Genomic DNA, 20337 nt, shown 5'->3' with positions numbered 1-20337 from the left:
TGTCGTCTTCTTCGTGATTTAACAATCCAACATCTATTTATCTCTTTGTGGATAGCATTGTAATGCTAAATATGCCACTATATTCATTCATGGTGGTGCAGAATGCGTGATTATATATATATATATTTTTCCATCTAGATGTAATAACAATATATCCATTAATGTTCTTCTGGACAGTAATGTGGTGCTGAATAGGTTATCTTGTTCTCATTTAGTAGCGCAGAATGCACGACTATGTTTTTTCCTATCTGGATTTAATAATAATACCTCTATTTCCATGTGGACAGTAGTGTGGTGCGGAACGCGTCACTTACAATAGCGCTGAATGCTCGACTCTATTTCTTTTATATACCTGATATAATGCGTTTTATATATTTGTGTATATGTTGATGATTTTTTCTTTTATTTCGTTGATTGATGATGTATTATTTGTGTTGTTATATTATATTGCACATTTATATAAATGCTTGAGCAGCAATTTAAGTCATGATTATTTGGTACGTCACTTATGCCCCAGAGGAAGCCGGAAGGGTGAAACCCAGGGTCGGGCGAGACTGTTTGACGCGCTGCTCCTGGTTTTATTTGTATCATTTATGCTTTTATTTCTTCTACTTTCTGTAATTATGGAATAAATCTTGCGTGTTGCTAAAAAAAACCAGAGGGTGTTGCACTATTTCTCCTTTTCTTTCGGAGTTCTAGAATTTATCCTGCCTGGAGCTCGAAGATCGGGAGACGGTGCAGAGCTCCGTGGAACTACAAGGACCAGAACAAGTGAACACACCTTTTCTGGATTGTAGATTGTCTATTGCTTGTGGACTGAGCAGAAACGTCCATAAGATTGCAAGTTGGACTGTGGTTCTCGGTGCCGTTGAGCGGTAAAGACATTTTATATACCCTTTGAATGTGTTTCAGTAGTAATATAAAAAAAGGGGGGTCTTCTATTATAGTAGCGTTGAATGCACCTAGTTGGATGTACCCCTTAGGCCCCAAGCACACGACCGTAGAAATCGTCGGTAATTACGGACCCCTTCTCTTCTATTGTCCACGGACACCTTTCCATTTATTTACGGGAAGGTGTCGGGGTCATAGAAATGTACTGCAAATTATAGGACATGTCGTATCTTTTGCTATTTATTGGCCATATCCCATACTTTGTATGGGAGCACGGGCCAAAAATGCAGACAGCCGTCGGGCACGCCATATGCTTGGGGCCTTAGGGTTCCCTTGCCTAGGTCTCTGTTCATATAGAATTGTATTCATGTGCCGTTTCTTGGTGGTAAAGGGTCAGTTTTTTTCCTTTTTGTTAATGTTTGGTATTGGGTATAAACTGTGATAGACAGTGATTTTATTACACTTTGACACTTACACGTTTTTTTATTTCTTTTTTAGAATTAGAATTTTGTCTGATTGTAAGCTGAGCACTCACCGCCTTATGCAAGATGAAAACAAATGGATGCATGTAACGTCTATGGCCGCGGACCGTCGTCCTGACTTACCCCTTGATGGCCGCGGCCATGGACGAGTAAGTGCAGGCCGGCATCTCCCTCCTGGGAGACGCCGGCCCTCACTTCCGCATCATGGGTGCGCGCGCACGGCTTTAAAGGGCCAGTATGCGCACATGCAGAATATCTGCAAATTAGCCCAGAATGCCCCTGTACTATAAAAAGGGCTATGCCCTTCCATTCATTGCCTGAGCGTTGTTGTCATTACCCTAGTTTGTCTTTGCAAATGGTCTCCTAAGTGTTTTCCAGTTCCCAGTGTTTCCCGTTCCTGCTGCCTGTACCCTATATCCCGTGCTACCGTGCCCCTGTGCCTTGAAGTGTTGGAGTAGACTTGTGCTCTCTGCTGCATCTACTGTGTTGCACTCCGCCGGATGTCTGTCTACTGCCGGAGCCTCATCTCAGCCTGAAACCATCGCTACAGTCTAAGTTGCCTCAGGTACTCTTTCCAGAACTATAGACATTGCCTATACCTGTTGGGCCAGCTTCTATCCCACTACGCGGTACGGCCCAGTGGGTCCACACCCCGCATCGTGACAATGTATATATTTCCTCCTTATTTTTTGTACCTACTTTTGTGTACTTTTTTATGTCCAGGAGAGATGGACACATGGATCACAACCTATTATCTATTCCCTAGGAGCAATATTAAGGGGGGGGGGGGGGGGCTTTTTGTCTATATGTACAAGTTCAGATTGTTTAGTTTCTCCAGGTCTCTCCAATAAATGACTTCTTTATAGTACTGATGAGGTGGATGTATTTTCTATTTGGACCTTGGATACCAATCAGGTCTTCACCATATGCCATTATGTGAGTTATATAGCCACAGATTGTCAGTGTGATTGACCAGCAGGACAGTAGTGCTGAACGTAGCGGTTTGGTATGTCTGCCCTGGGGACAGAGGGTAACCACCCCTAGTACTGTTGTGCCCTCCATATGGGCATAGAACGGACATATGTTGTCCTAGCGGGATGGAGCACTTTCACATTGTTTTCTTAAATCGAGTTATGGTACGAGTATAAACACTCCTATGGCCACGCTATGTGCACTCTCTTAATGGAGCTGATGCGCGCCGCAATATGGGGGGATATGATGATGACACTTCTAGCACGGATTCCTACTTGTGGGAGCGTTTAGAGTGACAGGACGTTAAGGACATCAGTTAATATGGCGGAGTTGGGACCGATATATGTAGTGCGCCTGCGCACCTTTCTTTCATCCCGGAAACTGTCCGCAGTGAATGTTAATGGAGTGATCTCATTGCGTCAGTCAGGGGATCTATTTTTGCCCAATGAATGAGACTTGTTGCAGACATGCGCAGTGTGACGGTGTGAACACCGGCATGTACAGCTATTGAGCTGAAGTATATCTATTTGTTTTCCTGGTCTGGTGAGTGACGGCCTCTTTTGTAATCAATCTAATATGAATGGCATGGTACCAATTATTTTTATATATACCAGTTACGATTATAAACACCATTGTATGTGAGTATTTTTAATGTTTATGTATTACACTTTTTATGATATGGTGTTACTGTCACTATTGCACTTTATTGATATCCATTATGGTATGTGTTGTACTGTATCTTATGCATTTTTGCACTTTATTGTATAATTGATATTTTAATTGTAACATTGGGTAATTGAGCCTTGATCCCTATATACATACATATACATATATATGTATGAATATACAGACAATATATATAAATATATACACACACAAAAGAAAGGCATATATATATATATATATATATACATACACAAACATACATACACATTACAGTCCAACATGTCACTCAAGTCATGATGTCACAGTATCAGTGATTCCACACATGTCATGATGATGTCACAATATGAAGAGATGATAAAAGTTCCAGTTCCGGACACATCCGCTGAGGGTGATAGAATTTGTGGAGAGAGATTTTTGCTTTTGAATTGTGCAAAAATGTTAAATAAGAAGCGCAAACGTTGCTTTATGATAGAATCTGATACAGAGGACGACAGTGACGACCAGGTGAGTGGCGGCTTTACACAATGTTGTCTATGGCACATTAATATGGTGCATGTAATATAAAGCCGTATTATATCCACACTCCTAGTATATACAGCCCATTCTCCAGGAAAATCACAGCAATATTCTAGTTTACAAGCAGTGCCGGGGTATAAACGCAGCGACACCAGTGCCAGCTCCATCCTTATACCAGTGCCAGACTGGGGTAACTTGGGGGCAGCAGGGGAAATTATTTAAAAGCCGCCCTTTTATCCAGGAGAATGAGAAGATGTTTTACTTCGTATTTCTATTTGTGATTACAATTTTTGGGATTAAAAAGGTAAAATAGTAACTTTCTTCTTTTCTTTTTTCCTTCATAGTTATTGGTCAAGAAAAAGTGCCGTGAGATTTTTGAGTCGGACACAGAGGACGGCGGCAGTGATGAGAATCTACATCAGGTCGGCGGTCACTTCTCTACAGTATTTAGTTACACTTTTATATTGTTTCTTCTCCTTCATTTTAATTGTTTGGGTCTTATGTTTTGTTATTCCAGTCTCACCCGCCTATTCCAAGGTCTGCAAGTAGCCTTGAGGATGATGATGGTTTCTTTGGTCCTTCCTTCCCTGTTACATATAGAGTCAGGTATCCAATAAAGTTGTTTTTTTTTATTAGGAAAACTGAATTACTGATAAGTATATGACGCTATTTGTTGTATTTTCCAGAGCCCAATTCTCCACTCAGCTTCGTGCAGAAGGAGACAAGGTAGAGTATTTCTATATAAATCATGTTATCTAGTTCATGTTATCTGGTCACTAGGTGGCAGTATAATTACTCTCAGCTAAGCTGTTATGTGTGTTTCCATATTGTGTATGTTCTTAGAATATTTCCATTATTAATATGTGAACTTCTATTATGTTTTATTATCAGGAGACAGGAGCGTCCCATCAATAACTGTTTCCTGAGAGACCTGACTTCTCCCAGATCCAAATATGTGACCAATTTCCATCAGCACAAACAGGAGCTGACAAGACGTCTGTACGAGTTCTACAACCAGAGCGTCTTTGACAATCAGGTATACGGTCAGAAAACCTCCGTGTATCATAGATGTAAAGGCGTCTGTCATATTTCTAGATTTCCTCTCCTTCCTTCTTCTGTAGCTTCCTGAACACATGGACATCAGCTGGAATAAAAGGCTGAGAAAAACATGCGGTCGCACCGGCTTCCTTAATAACAATGGGGATCGCAGCGCCATTATCCAACTATCGGACAAAGTCTGCGATTCTGCAGGTCGGTGTCACATCATGGACCATTTCTAGATCTGCTGCTGTGAAATCTTCCAAGTGTCGTTAATACTGATTGTAATTATTTCCTCCTCTGTCTTCAGAACGAGTTAAAAACACATTGATCCATGAGATGTGTCACGCTGCCTGCTGGATCATCGATGGACGAGCGGAGGATTGCCATGGCCGGCTATGGAAGTTCTACTGTGAGGAGGCCAACCTGGCTCACCCTGAGCTGCCACCCATTACACAACACCATGATTATGAGATCCACTACCCGGTGGTCTATGAATGCTCAGGGTGCCAATTCAGGTAAGATGCCATCTGTTATAAAAGCCAACATTGTGTCAAGCAGAGAAAGACCGGCCCTGAGGCTGGAGGGGTCATGTTCTAGTATTGCTGCCCTTTTTCTGTAATATTTGAGTATGTATAATGGGTTAGTTACCACCACTGCTTGCTTTACTGTTGTCTGGAGACTAGTCTCTACAGAAAGAATATTAGGGGGTTACATCATTTATTTGGGATCTGTTGGGGTTTTTAAGACTTGTCTTTAATATAAGCTTTTTCTCCCCCTAGAGTTGGACGATGGACAGAGTCTCTTGACACCGAGAGGTTTCTGTGTGGCTCCTGTCACAACAAGATGGTCCTCGTGACCAAGAACTGAGAAGATCCATCAGTAGCCATCATGCTCCATCATCAGCCAGAATACAGACCAGCAAAGATGGCAGCACATAGAAGAAGTCATCCAGAAGACCTGTGGAAAGTGACATCTCTATCTTCCACCACAATATGGTCATGTCATATATTTTGGGGCAGGACGGTGGCTCAGTGGTTAGCGCTGTTGTCATGCAGGATCGGGGTCTCGTATACAATCTGACCCAGGACTACATCTGCATGGAGTTTGTATGTTCTCCCCGTGTTTGCGTGGGTTTCCTCCGGGTACTCCGGTTTCCTCCCACACTTAAAAAAATATACTGATAGGTCAAGGATGGTGATCCCTGTACAGTGCTAAACTATATGCTGGCGCTATAAAACCAACCACAGGCTATAAATCCATCATTAAATAAAACATCTCTTATAAAGGACAATTTTTGGTTGTAATGTTGTATGGCGTCGGTAACTCAGTGTACAGAATATTTACAAGAAAATTACAGACCATAGAATCGTGTGCTAAACTGGAAGTCAAAGAGGTTCTGCAGCAGCTGAGACGTGTAATATAACATTGTACAGAGCCCCAACCGCTGCTGCTACATCAGTATATAAACAAGGGGAGTTTGATGTCAGTCATTCAGACAACACCTAGAGACTATTACATAGGAACAGATTCTGCCCATTCCCTTCACCCTGGACAAGGAGCGCTCCTGCCGCTGATCTCCCTTGTAGCCGCCATCTTCCTCTGTTGGCAGAGATGGGCTCAGTACCAGGATGCTGCATGTGGCACTATATGATGGGCACAGGGGCGCTGCTAGACTCTGGAAACATCTTGGACACAATGATGGTAAAGTAAGACATGAACATTAAGTAGCGCCAACATTTTTGCCGATAAACATGAGTCCCGCTGTTCACCAACCACAGAATAATTGGCTCCATCATAAGTATGTGAGGAAGTGGAGGTCGGGGCAAGATGGTGAAAGGACCAGGGCTCTTTGGAGATATAGGGGGTCATATTTTAACCTTTCTACACCAGTTTTCTGGAGTAGCAAAGTCGCAAAACGGCTTAAAGTCTTTGTCTTTTTGGCCTATTTACACCGCTTTCATCACTTTCATACAAAAGGGGCGTGGCTTTGAAAAGGGGCATGGTTACAGCGGCCTGACACATTTATTATAATTTACATCAGAAAACTGGCGTAAAATTTAGTAAAATATATTCCAGGTTCTGGGTGGCGTAAATGTAACTCTATAAAGCGTGGTAAGATAGAGGCCCGTGCTAGGCCTCGTACCTTGTCCCCCCAATCAGACTACCCTCCCCCACCCCCTATTACACTGTTGATAAAAAAATATAATAAAATAAATTAAAAAATTATGCTCATCTTTTCGTTTCTCTTCTCCCCTCCGGCTCCCTCAACATGACGCGGCTCATACAATGTAATGATGCCGGGCGGTATCAGGATGTTTTATGTGAAGCAGCACTGATGACGTTGAAGTGCTGTATCGCATATAAGGCCCTGGCGCTGCTCGGCATCAGGACAATGTATGCGTCACACTGACGTGATGAAGAATCCCCTTCATAGATGATGATCCATAGGCATAGGGAACACAAGGGCGCAAACCAGTGTCCCAATTGGGTCCCCAGTGTTGGAAGGGTGACGTAGGTCAAGGTCTAGGTCTAGTGCACCGGAATAATAGGGGGGCCACTATGTTCTCATTGGGTAATAAGCAAATTATCTTCTATTGACATTCAAGACATCAATTCCCACCATTTAGTGGTTTTGGCCTCTATCATTGGCCGTGCTTTTAGCCAATCAGTGACAGGTCGTCCCTGTGATTCTGTTTTGAACATTTATGAGCGTTTTACAAGGGTCCATAAATATTTTACTTTAGATAAAGGGCTCAGCAGACAGTATTCCTATACTTGCCCTTCTCGGGTCCTGATGGGTCCTGACAACACAACGTTGTGCGCAGCGCATCCAATAATGCAATAAAAAAAAATCTTAAAGGAGGCAAATATAACTGATGTACATGGTTGTGAAAATCTTCTGCAATCTCCTGAATAAATTAAAAACTCTTCTGTACAGAAATCTAAGAAATACAGAAAGGAATAGAATCCAGTGACAGAAACTCTTCTACCGATAGATGACAAGTTCTGGCCCGAGAATGGACAGAGGAGGAGAAGAAAATATTTGAAAAAGGAATAAAAAAGTATGAGAAGTTCCTCCTAATCCAGTCAATGGTAAGGACTGTGAGGAGGGGGAGGGGCAGCACTGAGAAATAAGTGTCTCTAAGGGTATGTTCACACGGCCTATTTACGGACGTAATACGGGCGTTTTACTCCTGGAATTACGTCCAAAAATACGGCTTGAAAGTGTTGACAAACATCTGCGTATTGAAAGCAATGGGCTGACGTTTGTCTGTTCACACGAGGCGTATATTTATGCGTCGTTGTCAAAAGACGGCGCGTAAAATAGACGCCCGCGCAAAAAGAAGTGTCATGTCACTTCTTCAGACGTAAATGGAGCCGTTTTCCATGGACTCCATGGAAAACCAGCTCCAGTTACGTCTGTAATGGACGCGGCGTTCAAGCGCCTGCACATGCCATTACGGCTGAAATGACGGGGCTGTTTTCTCCTGGACGCTGCCGTGTGAACATACCCTAAGGGTGTATTCCAAACCGTATCCAAAAACCATATTCGTTTTTACTGCGATTTGGTGCGTTTTTCAATGCGGTTTTTACTGTACCTTCAGGGCGATTTGTTGTTTATCTATTTATATATTTAATTATCTGTGTTATAATTTAAATAATAAAGCTGTGGCCACTCCCACATTTTCTATATACGTTGTCATGTGTTTTATTTAGGACATAAGCTTGGTACAGATAGCGACTGGTAGGTTTTATTCATTTTATCCTGTAATTCCGGCCATTTCCTTCTATATTCCCAGTTCCTCTTTCTTTTTATTCGGTGAGCGGCTTCAGAGCTGTAATCATGTAGTAAACCTGACATTGTAACTTCTACTGGAGGCTTCAGATCTGTATGATGTCCATAATTCCTATGCAGGGGAAGATGATGAGAGCAGTAGTACCAGCCATGTGTAGTAATGACTCCAGACATGGTGTAGTCAGGGGGGTAAATAGATTCAGATGTTATTTTATTTATTTAGCAGCAAAAAAATATAAAGAATTTACTGATACAAATGATGATTTCTCCTTTTACAGAATTAGGAGAAATTCCACAAAAAATAATATTTATAAAGCTTTGGTCACCAGATCACCAAATACCGGATGCCAAATGGAAGTATCTAAATTTACAGTCAGATATAACATTTAGATGTAGAAGAGCTGATGTTCACAGGTATAGCAGAGTTCATTTTATCAGATACAGAAGAGCGGAGTTTGTCATTTGTTTTTTAAATGACACTTATAAACCCACTAAATTATCTTTACTCTATGACCAGGGGCGTAACTAGAAAGACTGGGCCCCATAGCAAACATTTGACTGGCCCCCCCTCCCCTGGGTGCCACACAACCCCCCACTTGTAGATAGAGCTTCCCTTTAGATTCTGCCACACAGCGCCCCCTATAGATAGTACCATACAGCCCCCCTGTAGATAGCGCCATACAGCCCCCTCCCTGTATAAAGCGCCATACAGCCCCCCCTGTAGATAGCGTCATACAGCCCCCTCCCGGTGTATAGCACCATTCAGCCCCCCCTGTATATAGCGTCATACAGTCCCCTGTAGATAGTGCCATACAGCCCCCTCCCTGTATATAGCACCATACAGCCCCCTGTATATAGCACCATACAGCCCCCCGTAGATAACGCCATACAGCCCCCTCCCGGTGTATAGCACCATTCAGCCCCCCCTGTATATAGCGTCATACAGTCTCCTGTAGATAGTGCCATACAGCCCCCTGTATATAGCACCATACAGCTCCCCTGTATATAGCACCATACAGCCCCCCGTAGATAACGCCATACAGCCCCCTTTATATTGCACCATACAGCCCCCTGTAGATCACAGTCCCCCTGTATATAGCACCAAACAGCCCCCTGTAGACAACCCCATACAGCCCCCCTGTAGATAATGCCATACAGCCCCCCTGTAGATAATGCTGTACAGCCCCACCCTGGAGATAACGCCATACGGCCCCAACCCCCCCCCCCCCCCAAAAAAAAAAATCCCGGCTGTAGCCTATCGTTTGTCCCACAAAAGACATGTATCCCCTATACACAGGATAGGGGATACATGTGTGATCGCACCAACCGAACCAAAGGTCCCCCGAAGTTCTCCATTAGAAATCTCGGACTGCCGGGGTCTGCGTCCAGCAGCTCAATAAAAATGAAAGGAGCGCCGGCCACTCATGCGCTGCATTTATTTCTACGGAGCTGCCAGACACAGACCCCGGTAAGCAGAGGCTGGGCAAATGGAAAAGGAAGGGAATTGTGGCTGGCATAGGGGAATTAAAGCAGGCATGGAGGACTTAGTGCCTGACATGGGGGCACTTTGGCTGACATAGGGGCATTGAAGGCTTTGTGGCTGGTATGGAAGTATTGTGTCTGGCATAGGGGCATTATGGCAATTATGGGAGCATTGGGGCTGGAATAAGGGACACCGTGGCTGTCGTAGGCACAATCTGTGACTGGCATTGGAGGTATGTGGGGTAAAAGCAAAGAGCCAAAGATGCCTGGTAAGTAGAGATGCATCACAGCAGGTAGAAGCCTTCATGCCGGTATGGACCAGGTGGAAAAGACGAGGACTATGAATGACTACAATCAGAGAAGACGTCACCTTTGAGTCTTTGGATGATTGTTGTTTATTCTGAATGTGGCTGATCAGTCCTATACAATATTTACCTGTCTGGTGTATGGTGGTAATAATTGGTCATATTATGGGGGTATTATTTATATTTAGAGGTGTGCTATATGTACGTATGATGAGGTCAATTATTTTGGGGGATAAATAAACTGGTCAAATGTTGATGGAGAAAAATATTGCACCCCCGTCCCTCCCCCACTTCCCTGTAAACCAGTTCCCCAGGTGTTTTCAGAGTCCAGTAGCGCCCCGTCTGTCATTATAGTTTATAGGGATTGTAATACAAGTTTCCCAGACCCAGAGTAATATCGCGTTTCCTCCCATGACTCCATATTGTTGCATTGCTAGGGAAATGGCACATTCAGGAGTGTGGGAAAGCTGGGTGGCAGACATTTTCTGGGAATAAACTGATATAATTATGGAAAGGCTGAACACAATTCCTACAAGTTACAGATGAGCGGCTCAGATTTTAACGATTACTGACGAAATTACTGATGAAGAACGAAAGAAACTTTCCCAGCGACGCTTCTTATAATGAGAAGTTTGATATAATTTCCGGTCTCCACTCCGGGTGTCCCAGGTAGACACATAAGCTGATTACATTCTAGATTTATATACACAGCGGATGATGGGAAAGTTGTCATTTATTTATTACCCAAAAACTATATGAGATGTGTATATTGGGCCCTATCATCAAAACTGCCTAACAGTAAAACTGTCCTTGTTGCCTATAGCAACCAATCAGAGCTCAGCTTTCATTTCTTAATCGCTGAGGAAAAATGAAAGCTGAGCTCTGATTGGTTTCTGCTATCCAGTGAGCATATACGTTTTTATTTTATAAAAACATGGACCACTGAAAATGTATAGAAACGTGTACCATTTTCTGTTTACGTGTGTTTTTTATAGCGTGTACGTTTAGCGTATACTCATACATCGGTTTATGTTTCTGTCCGTTTTTTACCTAAAAAATTTACACTTTTTATTTTTAAAGGGAACACTGATATAAACTCACCAAAAAAACGGATAGATTTACTGTATGTAGACGGATAGAAATGTATAGCATTACGCTTGCATACGTCGCCCATTGAGATCAATGCTTAAAAAAAGTTACGTCGCGTCTACCTTCTTTTGAAGTACAGGATACCGCAGCAGACTACGCCTTTCAGTACTTTCGAAAAACAGTATCCCAACGTAAACCATGACAAACATAGACGAAACTGATGTTATTTTGGTCTAGATTTGACCCATTATAGTCTCTGTATACGCCGAGCTACACGTTTCAATACTTTTTTAGTGTTTAAAAACGTAAACGCCCGGCGGATCGCACAAACGCGATGTGAATGGGGCCTAAGGCCGTGACGTTAGTACTGACAGGCAATAATGATTTGGTACACTGGGTATTCCAGTGCATTATATAAGCATTCAAAGGGTCGGATTGTGAAGTCCTGTAGTAAGGGAAAAAAAATATTTTATGAAAAAGCGTCCACTGTAAAAAACAAAAAACAAAAAAAAAAACATTCTTTCCATAAAAGTGGTTTTATTTTGTGAAAGTGTTAAAAAAAAAGCCCCAAAATACATATATGGTATCGCCACAATCAAAATAACGTATTTTAAACTACATGATGATCAACGTAATAAAAAAGATTGATTAAATGGAGGGAGAGAGGAGAAGAAAAGTGTGTGGTCTTATAACACGATATATAACTTTTATTAGTTTTATTAAAAAATAAAAATGAACAAATAATGCTAAAATACAAATTAGTGGGGGGCGTGGTCTCGGCATGTGAGGAAGACAGACGTGTTCTAGGGAGCTCCCGCCGACCGTGACTAATATCGTGCCATTATCTACACCAGTGACTCACAAGAACTCCGGTATATTGAGATATGCCCCGGGGGAAGAATCTCAAGCCATCGGATAAGGTTACGCCGACATCTTCGCTGTCCCGCTTCTTGAGACCACGCGCGTTAAACAGAGGCAGGAGGAATCCATCATGGCGACCGCTGCTCACAGCGTGACTCCACAACGGCCGGCTGTAATCCCACAGCCTCGTCCCGGTGCTACCACAGGTGCGTCTACCCCGGTGCGGCCTCCCCTGGATACCCCAGCCATTAGACAAGACACAGAGAGCTCCCCTGTAGAGGCTCCATGGGCATCTAGCCCTGTCTCTCCGTTTTTGTCTGAGACACCATTGACGAGACTTGATCTGTCTGAGGCCCTAAAGCATCTCCCATCCCAGAGTTTCTTTGACAATATGTTAGGCAGGATGGAAAAAATGCAACGCACATGTCTGGAAGAGGTGAACCGTACAGTGGAACAAATGTGCTCCCGTGTATCGGCCATAGAACAGCAGACAGCTTCACATGGCGATAGATTAGACAGGCTGGAGAACCAAATTCGCTCTCAACAGTCACTAATGCAATCTATGGCCTTGGAACACGACAATTTAGAGAATAGGAACAGGCGCAATAATGTGCGTATCAGGGGACTACCAGAAAATACAGAGGGAAATAATATCCGGGCCCTGGTGACGGAAATGTTCAATGGCATTTTGGGGGAGCCCCTGGACAATCATATTGAACTGGACAGAGTACACAGAGCATTGGGGCCGGTGTCACAAGATCCGGGGAGACCTCGAGATATTGTCTGCAGAATCCATTATTTTACCGTTAAGGACATCTTAATAAGCAAAATGCGCAACTTGGGTCATGTGAAGTTTCGAGGTGCTGAGATTCACATTCTGCCTGATCTATCGGCTCGTACATTGCATATGAGACATGTACTACGTCCGTTGCTGGACATAATCAGAGATGCTGAAGCGACATATATGTGGGGATTTCCGCTTCACCTTATTGTCAGAAAGCAGGGCTCGATGATTACCATTCACACCCCGCAAGATTTGCCCGCGCTTTTTGTTTTTCTGTATATCCCACCGACCGCCGTTCCGGACTGGATTTCTGCATCCCTGAATTACCGGCCATCTCGACGTGGAAGGAATCGCCCGATGGATCCACCTCAACCCGGACCGCAACGCATCAGACCGGCGAGGCAACTCCAGCCATAAATGGGACTCAACATTAATAGCAAGTGTTATTTGGGGCTCGTGGTCAGATCTCTAGATGGCTCCGAAACATATGTACACATGTATTGCTGAATGTTGTCATGCAGTTCTTCGATATCAGATTCCTGAGTAGGTTATATGTGTAGTTCCAGCAAGAGGCTGAGATTTGGTGTAATGTTGCGCTGGTATTGTTTAGTGGCTATGAGAGTAATAATAGATGGATCTTTTGATAGCAGAAGGGTGATTAATTGCCCGTAGACCATAATTTAGACTGGCTTCATCTGACAAGAATGCTTAAACCTACTGTTATGAAGGGGATATAGCTATAAGTTATTTCCTACTGTTATGAAGGGGATATAGCTATAAGTTATTTCAGTATGTACATATGAAGCGGGGACCATGGATACCTCAGCAATATGGAAGAATGCGCTAGTACGAAGCGGCTTGTTTATATCTTCGATATTGCTGAAATGACGACAGGCCTATCACAGACCATCTCTGACAGCTTTTTGACTGGGACATAGGGGCTACTGCTAAGATGACTCTGGTGACATATACGGTACCTAGACTATTTTGTGTAGACTAGGGAGCACGGGAAACTGACTGGGGTGGAATTTAGGACCTGACTTTCTTCTGCAGATGATGGGACAGCAGTGGGGGTTTGGGGAGTGTGGAGGTTAGCGGAGGTGGCCTGACGGGCAGTGGGCTTTATGGGGAAGAAATGGCCCCGTATGTATACTGACCAGTTCTCATCGCTTGACTGGAAATGGTTGGGGTCATCTCTTGAATGTCGGTTACCCCCATAGGGGACTTACGGTATGGGGTAGACTATGCATCTGTTGACATAGGATCCTGCCATGGCTTCGCTTACAGGTGTTAGTTAGTTGCATTTAGGTTGACCTCCTAGGGGGGTTTTATCTGTTACTTGTTGTACTTTCAACAAATTACACGGGAGGTGGTCTCCACTTCCTTAGATACCTTACTTACTCTCTCCTTAGGTGTACCCTCCGGAGAGTCTCGCTGGTCGAGCCTCTTCGAATCCTTTGGACTTCCTTAGAGTATTTACTAATTCTCTTCAATTTTTTGACTATCTTTACTTCTCTCCTTCTTTCTCTTTGCTTTCTTTCCCGTTTTCCCCTTTCTTTCTTTCTTCCCTCACAGCACTCGATGACCATGAACACCGAGGTAAAGCTCCTCTCCTATAATGTCAGGGGTTTGGGAACTCCTGAGAAGCGCTCAATGGTCCTCGCGGAACTATGGAGACTTGGAACTCAGGTGGCGTTCCTTCAGGAGACGCACTTCAGAAAGGATAAGGTACCCAAACTCTCCAATAGACGCTTCCCATATTGTTATCATGGTTGCTCAGAGGATTCTAGATCTAGAGGAGTAAGCATTCTTATAGCACACAATGTACCATGGGTCTTCACTGATTCTCTAGCAGATCCCCAGGGTAGATTTCTACTAGTAAAGGGCACGCTCTTTTCACAGAAGGTCACATTGGCTAATCTATACCTACCAAACTCAGGACAATCGGGGGCTATTGCTGCTTATATGGAACAGCTCCAGTCTTTTGGGGAGGGCCTTATTGTAGTCGGAGGAGACTTCAATGTGGCACTGGAGCCATATTTAGATGTCTCCAGAGGAGCTTCGCATCTTCCCTTCTCGCAACTCCGATACATTAAAAAAACGATTTATGATCATCAGTTGGTGGACGTATGGAGGACTCTGTACCCGGGATCTCGCGATTACTCCTATTACTCGGCAGCTCACGATATGTTCTCCAGAATAGATTACTTTTTCATAAGCCACTTTCATCTTGATAGAGTGATGAGGGCGGACATTCATACGTCACCTATATCAGATCATTCGCCCATTTCGCTTTCTCTCTCTTTTGCTCCGCCATCCCAGACGCATGGCCGTTGGAAACTTAATGAGTTTTTGCTTCATCACCCTGAAGCACAAGCTGAAATACGCAGTGAGCTGGAACAGTATTTCGCTACCAATGATGGTTCGGTGTCAAATCCGCTCACTTTATGTGAAGCTCATAAATGTTACATAAGAGGCGTTTTCATTAAATGGGGGGCGAGGCTCAAGAGAGAGAGGGTGGCAAAGACAAGCGATTTGTTGGCTAGGATTTGTGAAGTGGAGACCAAACACAAACAGAGTCAGACGCAGGAGACTAGGGGGGTCTTGATGTCCCTCCGGGAGGAGCTTAGATCACTTTATGAAGTAAAAGCTAAAGCCACACTGGTTAAGTGCCGTAGAATATTTTATGAGTGTGGAAATAAGCCAGGGAAGATTCTGGCAAATGCCTTGAGGGCCCAGAGAGCCTCCACGTATGTTCCCCAGATTACTTCAAATACGGGTGTAAAGGTTACCTCCCCGGGGGATATTGCACACTCCTTTAGGCAGTTTTATTCGTCTCTTTATCAGCTAGAGCCGCATTCTCCACCCACTAGTGTAGCTATCCAGGAATACATAGCTTCTTCGGGTCTCCCTCAGCTGTCTTCCGACGATTGCGCCGCATTAGACCACCAAATAACCGTTGAAGAGCTTTCAAGGGCAGTGTAAAACACCAAACCAGGGAAAGCCCCGGGTCCGGATGGACTGACGGTGGGCTATTATAAAATGTTTATGGCTCAACTAGCGGACAGGTTTCTGGGGGCTCTCAATGCAATATCATCGGGCAGTTCAGTTCCTTCAGATTCCTTGAATGCTACTATAGTGGTCATTCCAAAGGATGGAAAGGATCCCTCCTCTTGTTCTAATTACAGACCAATATCCCTGCTCAACGTGGATCTGAAATTATTTTCTAAGATACTGGCAAATCGATTGGCCCCATTGATGACCACAGTGGTCCACAGAGGCCAAACAGGTTTCATTCCATCTAGGGAGGCGAGAGACAACACGACTAAGGCTCTTAATCTTGTCCACTGGGCCAACTCGCAGAAAACTCCTGCGATTGTATTGCCTACAGACGCGGAAAAGGCCTTTGATCGGGTCAGGTGGCCTTTTCTGTTTGGAACTTTGGAATTTCTGGGTCTGGGACCCAACATGCGAACTTGGGTTGGCGCTTTGTATTCCTCACCTTCGGCTTCTGTGAGGGTAAATGGTACCTATTCTTCTCCCTTTCGGATTCATAACGGTACGAGACAGGGCTGCCCACTGTCACCTCTGCTTTTTGCTCTTTCGCTAGAACCCTTTTTATGCAGGATCAGGGGTAATGTTAATGTTCAAGGCTTGAGGCTGGGGGATAAATCTGTAAAAGTGGCCGCATATGCCGATGATCTATTATTTTTTGTGACCTCTCCCCATATTTCTATGCCCAACCTTATGAAGGAATTTCGGATATATGGATCATTGTCCAATTTTAAAATTAACTTTCAGAAGTCGGAGGCGATGACATTAAATATTCCACAGGATCAAGGGAGGGTTTTGGGGGCCAATTTTCCTTTTAGATGGACAAGTGACTCGATTAAATATCTGGGTATCAGACTACCGAGTTGTGTAGAGCGGACATTTCAACTTAATTTTCCACCCTTTCTGCAGGCGTTGAGAGGTGATTTGGCCCGGTGGACAAAGGGAACTTTTTCGTGGTTTGGACGAGTGGGCATCATCAAGATGAACGTTCTACCCAGGCTCTTATATTCACTGCAGGCACTGCCAATTAAGATACCCTCTTCCTTTTTTAAAACGGTATATCAATATCTTACTTCATTTGTGTGGGCCAACAAACCCCCTAGACTTCAGAGGAGAATCCTGGTCCGGGCCAAGCGTCATGGGGGGATTGAGCTGCCGGATGTGGAGCAATATTATCATGCCGTTCATTTGGCTAGATTGGTAGATTGGTGCCGCCATGAACCCTTTAAGGATTGGATAGCGGTGGAACAAGGTTTTACAGACCTCCCATTGAAATGCCTACCCTGGATGGCTGTTATTCATTGGAGGTCACTAAGTGATCATCCTACCATATATCCAACTTTACAGGTGTTTCGAAGGGTGCGGAGTGGAGAGGGAATTTCACGAATGTTATCACCCCTCACACCGGTTTTGGGTAACCCGGAATTTGGCCCAGGTCTGTCAGATCAGACCTTCAAGATATGGGTACAGCAGGGGCATTTTAGATTAAGTCATTTTTATAGGGGCAATACTTGGCTGCGTGGAGGAGAGCTTTCCCAGCCAGAGGGTCTCCCGGAAGCGTCCCAATGGCAGACGTTACAATTGACTCATTACTTATCAAGACTGCCTACACCGGCTTCCTTTGACCGAGCACTAACTCCCTTTGAAACTTTGTGTTCTCAAACGGGGCATGTGAGACGGGCCCTGTCCAGTCTTTACTGCGTGCTGCTCACTCCTGCTGAGGATTTCATCCCACCATACATTACGAAATGGGAAAGAGATCTTCAGATTACTCTAACACAAGAGCAGAGGGAAAAGATCATGCTCCTCATACATAAGGCGTCTATAAGTAACGCCTATCAGGAAACCAGTTTTAAAATACTATCCCGTTGGTACAGAGTCCCACATGTGCTACATAAAATGTTCCCGGATGTTTCTCCTCTATGTTGGAGATGTGGCAGGGAAGAGGGAACGCTTTTACATATATTCTGGAGCTGTGAGAGCCTACGCCCCTATTGGTCAGAGGTTCAAGATATCGTTCTTGAGATCACGGGAATCTCGCTGGGAGATGATCCGGCATGGATTTTGCTGCACCACCACGATATACCCGTGGGGCGCTACAGGAAGATGTTAGTGAGACATTTGTTGAATGCAGCTAAGGCTTGTATTCTGGTGGGTTGGAGATCCTCTGAGCCTCCTGTGACCAGACAATGGCTGGAGCGAATTCATGAAATCCGGAGAATGGAGGAGTTGCTCCATTCCGCACCCGAACGGGCAATGCAGTTTCAGAAAACCTGGTTCTATTGGTTTGATTTCTGCAAGTCGGACAGATATAAGAGGGTCATGGGTGAACTGATTAGTGGGGAACATGAGAGCTCTTGAGTTCTCTCTTGTCTATGATGTGCTGTGGGGGGGGGGGGGGGGGAGAGTGATGGGAGAACATCTCCCTTTCTCCCTCCTAAGACTTTCCCCTACACCCCCCCTTTTCCTTTTTTCCTTTTACCCTGTATATCCTTCGTTTACTTCCCTATTTGGACCAATCGTTTACTAATAATTGATTGAGATGTGGGTGATGGAGGGTCGGATGAGGGCGTAATGCTGGTATTCCTGCCTCGCAACACTAATGCTTGCTGTGTATCGATGGTACTATGTGGGGAGGACCTTAATTACATATTTACTTATTGTGGTTGAAATAAAGGTTGAAATGATCTGCACCCATGTCACCCCTTTTCTTTTTTCTGTATCCCCATGTCCTTTCTTGAAAAGAAAAAATTTGAAATACAAAAAAAAAAATACCAATTAGTGCAATTGGGTATGTGTGAGTGACCCCTGAGCACCCGACCACTTAAAAGTACTGAGCACCCGATGCGCGTTTTGCCAGCATTCTGGCTTCTTCTAGGGGTTCCTAGCGAAACGCGCGTCAGGTGCTCAGTACTTTTAATAATCCAATGTGCAACAACATGGCCATAGGGCCATTTAGCTACATAGTCCACTACAATTCCAAACATTGTGGATGTAGCTAGTTTTTCGCTATACCCAGACAAGCTATAAACTGATCTGGATGCGAGCCAATGAGGTCTCGCGACAACACAGTGTAGCCTAGCTGGGCTTATCTTAGCAGCGGAGCGGAACATAGCGCTCCACTGCTGTTTCTCTCACATCATCTTGGAGGTCAATCCCTCCGGCACTCCAAACCGGATGGTCTCTCCTGCATTGCCGCCCAAGTTCAGTCCTATTGGGGTGCAGCTGCAGTTAGTGGTGCCGCAAAATTACAGGCGCCAGGTCCTGGAACTGGCCCACACACATGTTTTAGGAGGACATTTAGGGGTGGAGAAACCACAGGAGCGCATCTTGCAGCGGTTCTTCTGGCCCAGAGTATACAGAGAAGTGAAATACTTCTTTGGTTCCTGTCCTACCTGCCAGCTGAGTGACCCAATGCCTAATTTCCACAGCCCCTTAGTCCCACTTCCAATCATTGAGACCCCCTTTGAGCGCATAGCGATGGATCTCGTGAGTCCCCTGGTCAAATCGGCCAAAGGGCACCAGTATATCCTGGATTATGCAACTCGGTACACAGAGGCAATACCATTGAGGAACTCCTCTTCAAAAGTAATTGCAAGAAAGTTATTTCAGGTGTTTACTAGAACAGGCTTACCAAACGAACTTCTGACTGACCAAGGTACCCAATTTATGTCAACAATAATGAAAGAATTGTGTAAGTTGCTTAAGATTAGACAGTTGCGCACTTCTGTCTAACACCCTCAAACAGACGTCCTGGTCGAGAGGTTTAACAAGACCCTCAAAGGCATGTTAAAAAAGGTGGTGGGGAAAGATGGACGAGATTGGGACATGCTGTTGCCTTATCTACTTTTTTCTATCCGTGAAGTACCACAGGCCTCCACTGGGTTCTCACCATTTGAATTGGTCTATGGTCGGCATCCACGTAGACTGCTTGACGTGGTTAAGGAAGCCTGGGAAAAAGAGGTCAGTCCTTATAAAACTGTGGTGGAACATGTGTCCCCAATGCAGGACAGAATGCAGGCCATAATGCCCGTAGTCAGACAGCACTTTCTCCAAGCACAGGAAGCTCAGTGCCGGGTATACAATCAACCTGCTAAAATCCATGAGTTCAGCCCTGGTGATCGCGTCTTAGTGCTCATCCCAACGGTAGAGAGCAAGTTTGAAAGACCCTTTGAAATTATAGAGAAAAGCGACCCAGTGAATTATAAAGTGTTTCACCCATCTAAAAGAAAACAATATCAAATTTATCATGCCAACCTGATTAAGCCCTGGAAAGAGAGGGAGTTATTGTCCACAGGGATAGTGCCCAAAAAAGGTTGTGACAATGAGATAAAAAAAGTGAAAGTGGCGGCCAACTTCTCCCAACCCCAAAAACAAGAGGTAAAGGAGTTTCTCCAA

The 20337-nt window shown here is 44.3% G+C and overlaps 1 protein-coding gene across 1 annotated transcript; it reads left to right on the top strand.

Annotated features, from left to right (window-relative positions):
- The first annotated feature begins 4210 nt into the window (after positions 1-4210).
- On the top strand, positions 4211-5768 carry LOC142664864 (germ cell nuclear acidic protein-like). The gene is made up of 5 exons (XM_075844259.1): positions 4211-4253; positions 4419-4563; positions 4649-4778; positions 4876-5083; positions 5348-5768. The coding sequence occupies exons 3-5, from the start codon at positions 4661-4663 to the stop codon at positions 5433-5435; spliced, it is 414 nt and encodes a 137-aa protein (XP_075700374.1). The 5' UTR covers positions 4211-4253; positions 4419-4563; positions 4649-4660; the 3' UTR covers positions 5436-5768.
- Positions 5769-20337: the final 14569 nt, after the last annotated feature.

This window comes from Rhinoderma darwinii, chromosome 12 (assembly GCF_050947455.1).
Source record: "Rhinoderma darwinii isolate aRhiDar2 chromosome 12, aRhiDar2.hap1, whole genome shotgun sequence".
Classification (NCBI taxonomy): domain Eukaryota; kingdom Metazoa; phylum Chordata; class Amphibia; order Anura; family Rhinodermatidae; genus Rhinoderma; species Rhinoderma darwinii.
This window is presented reverse-complemented; position numbering and strand designations above follow the sequence as displayed.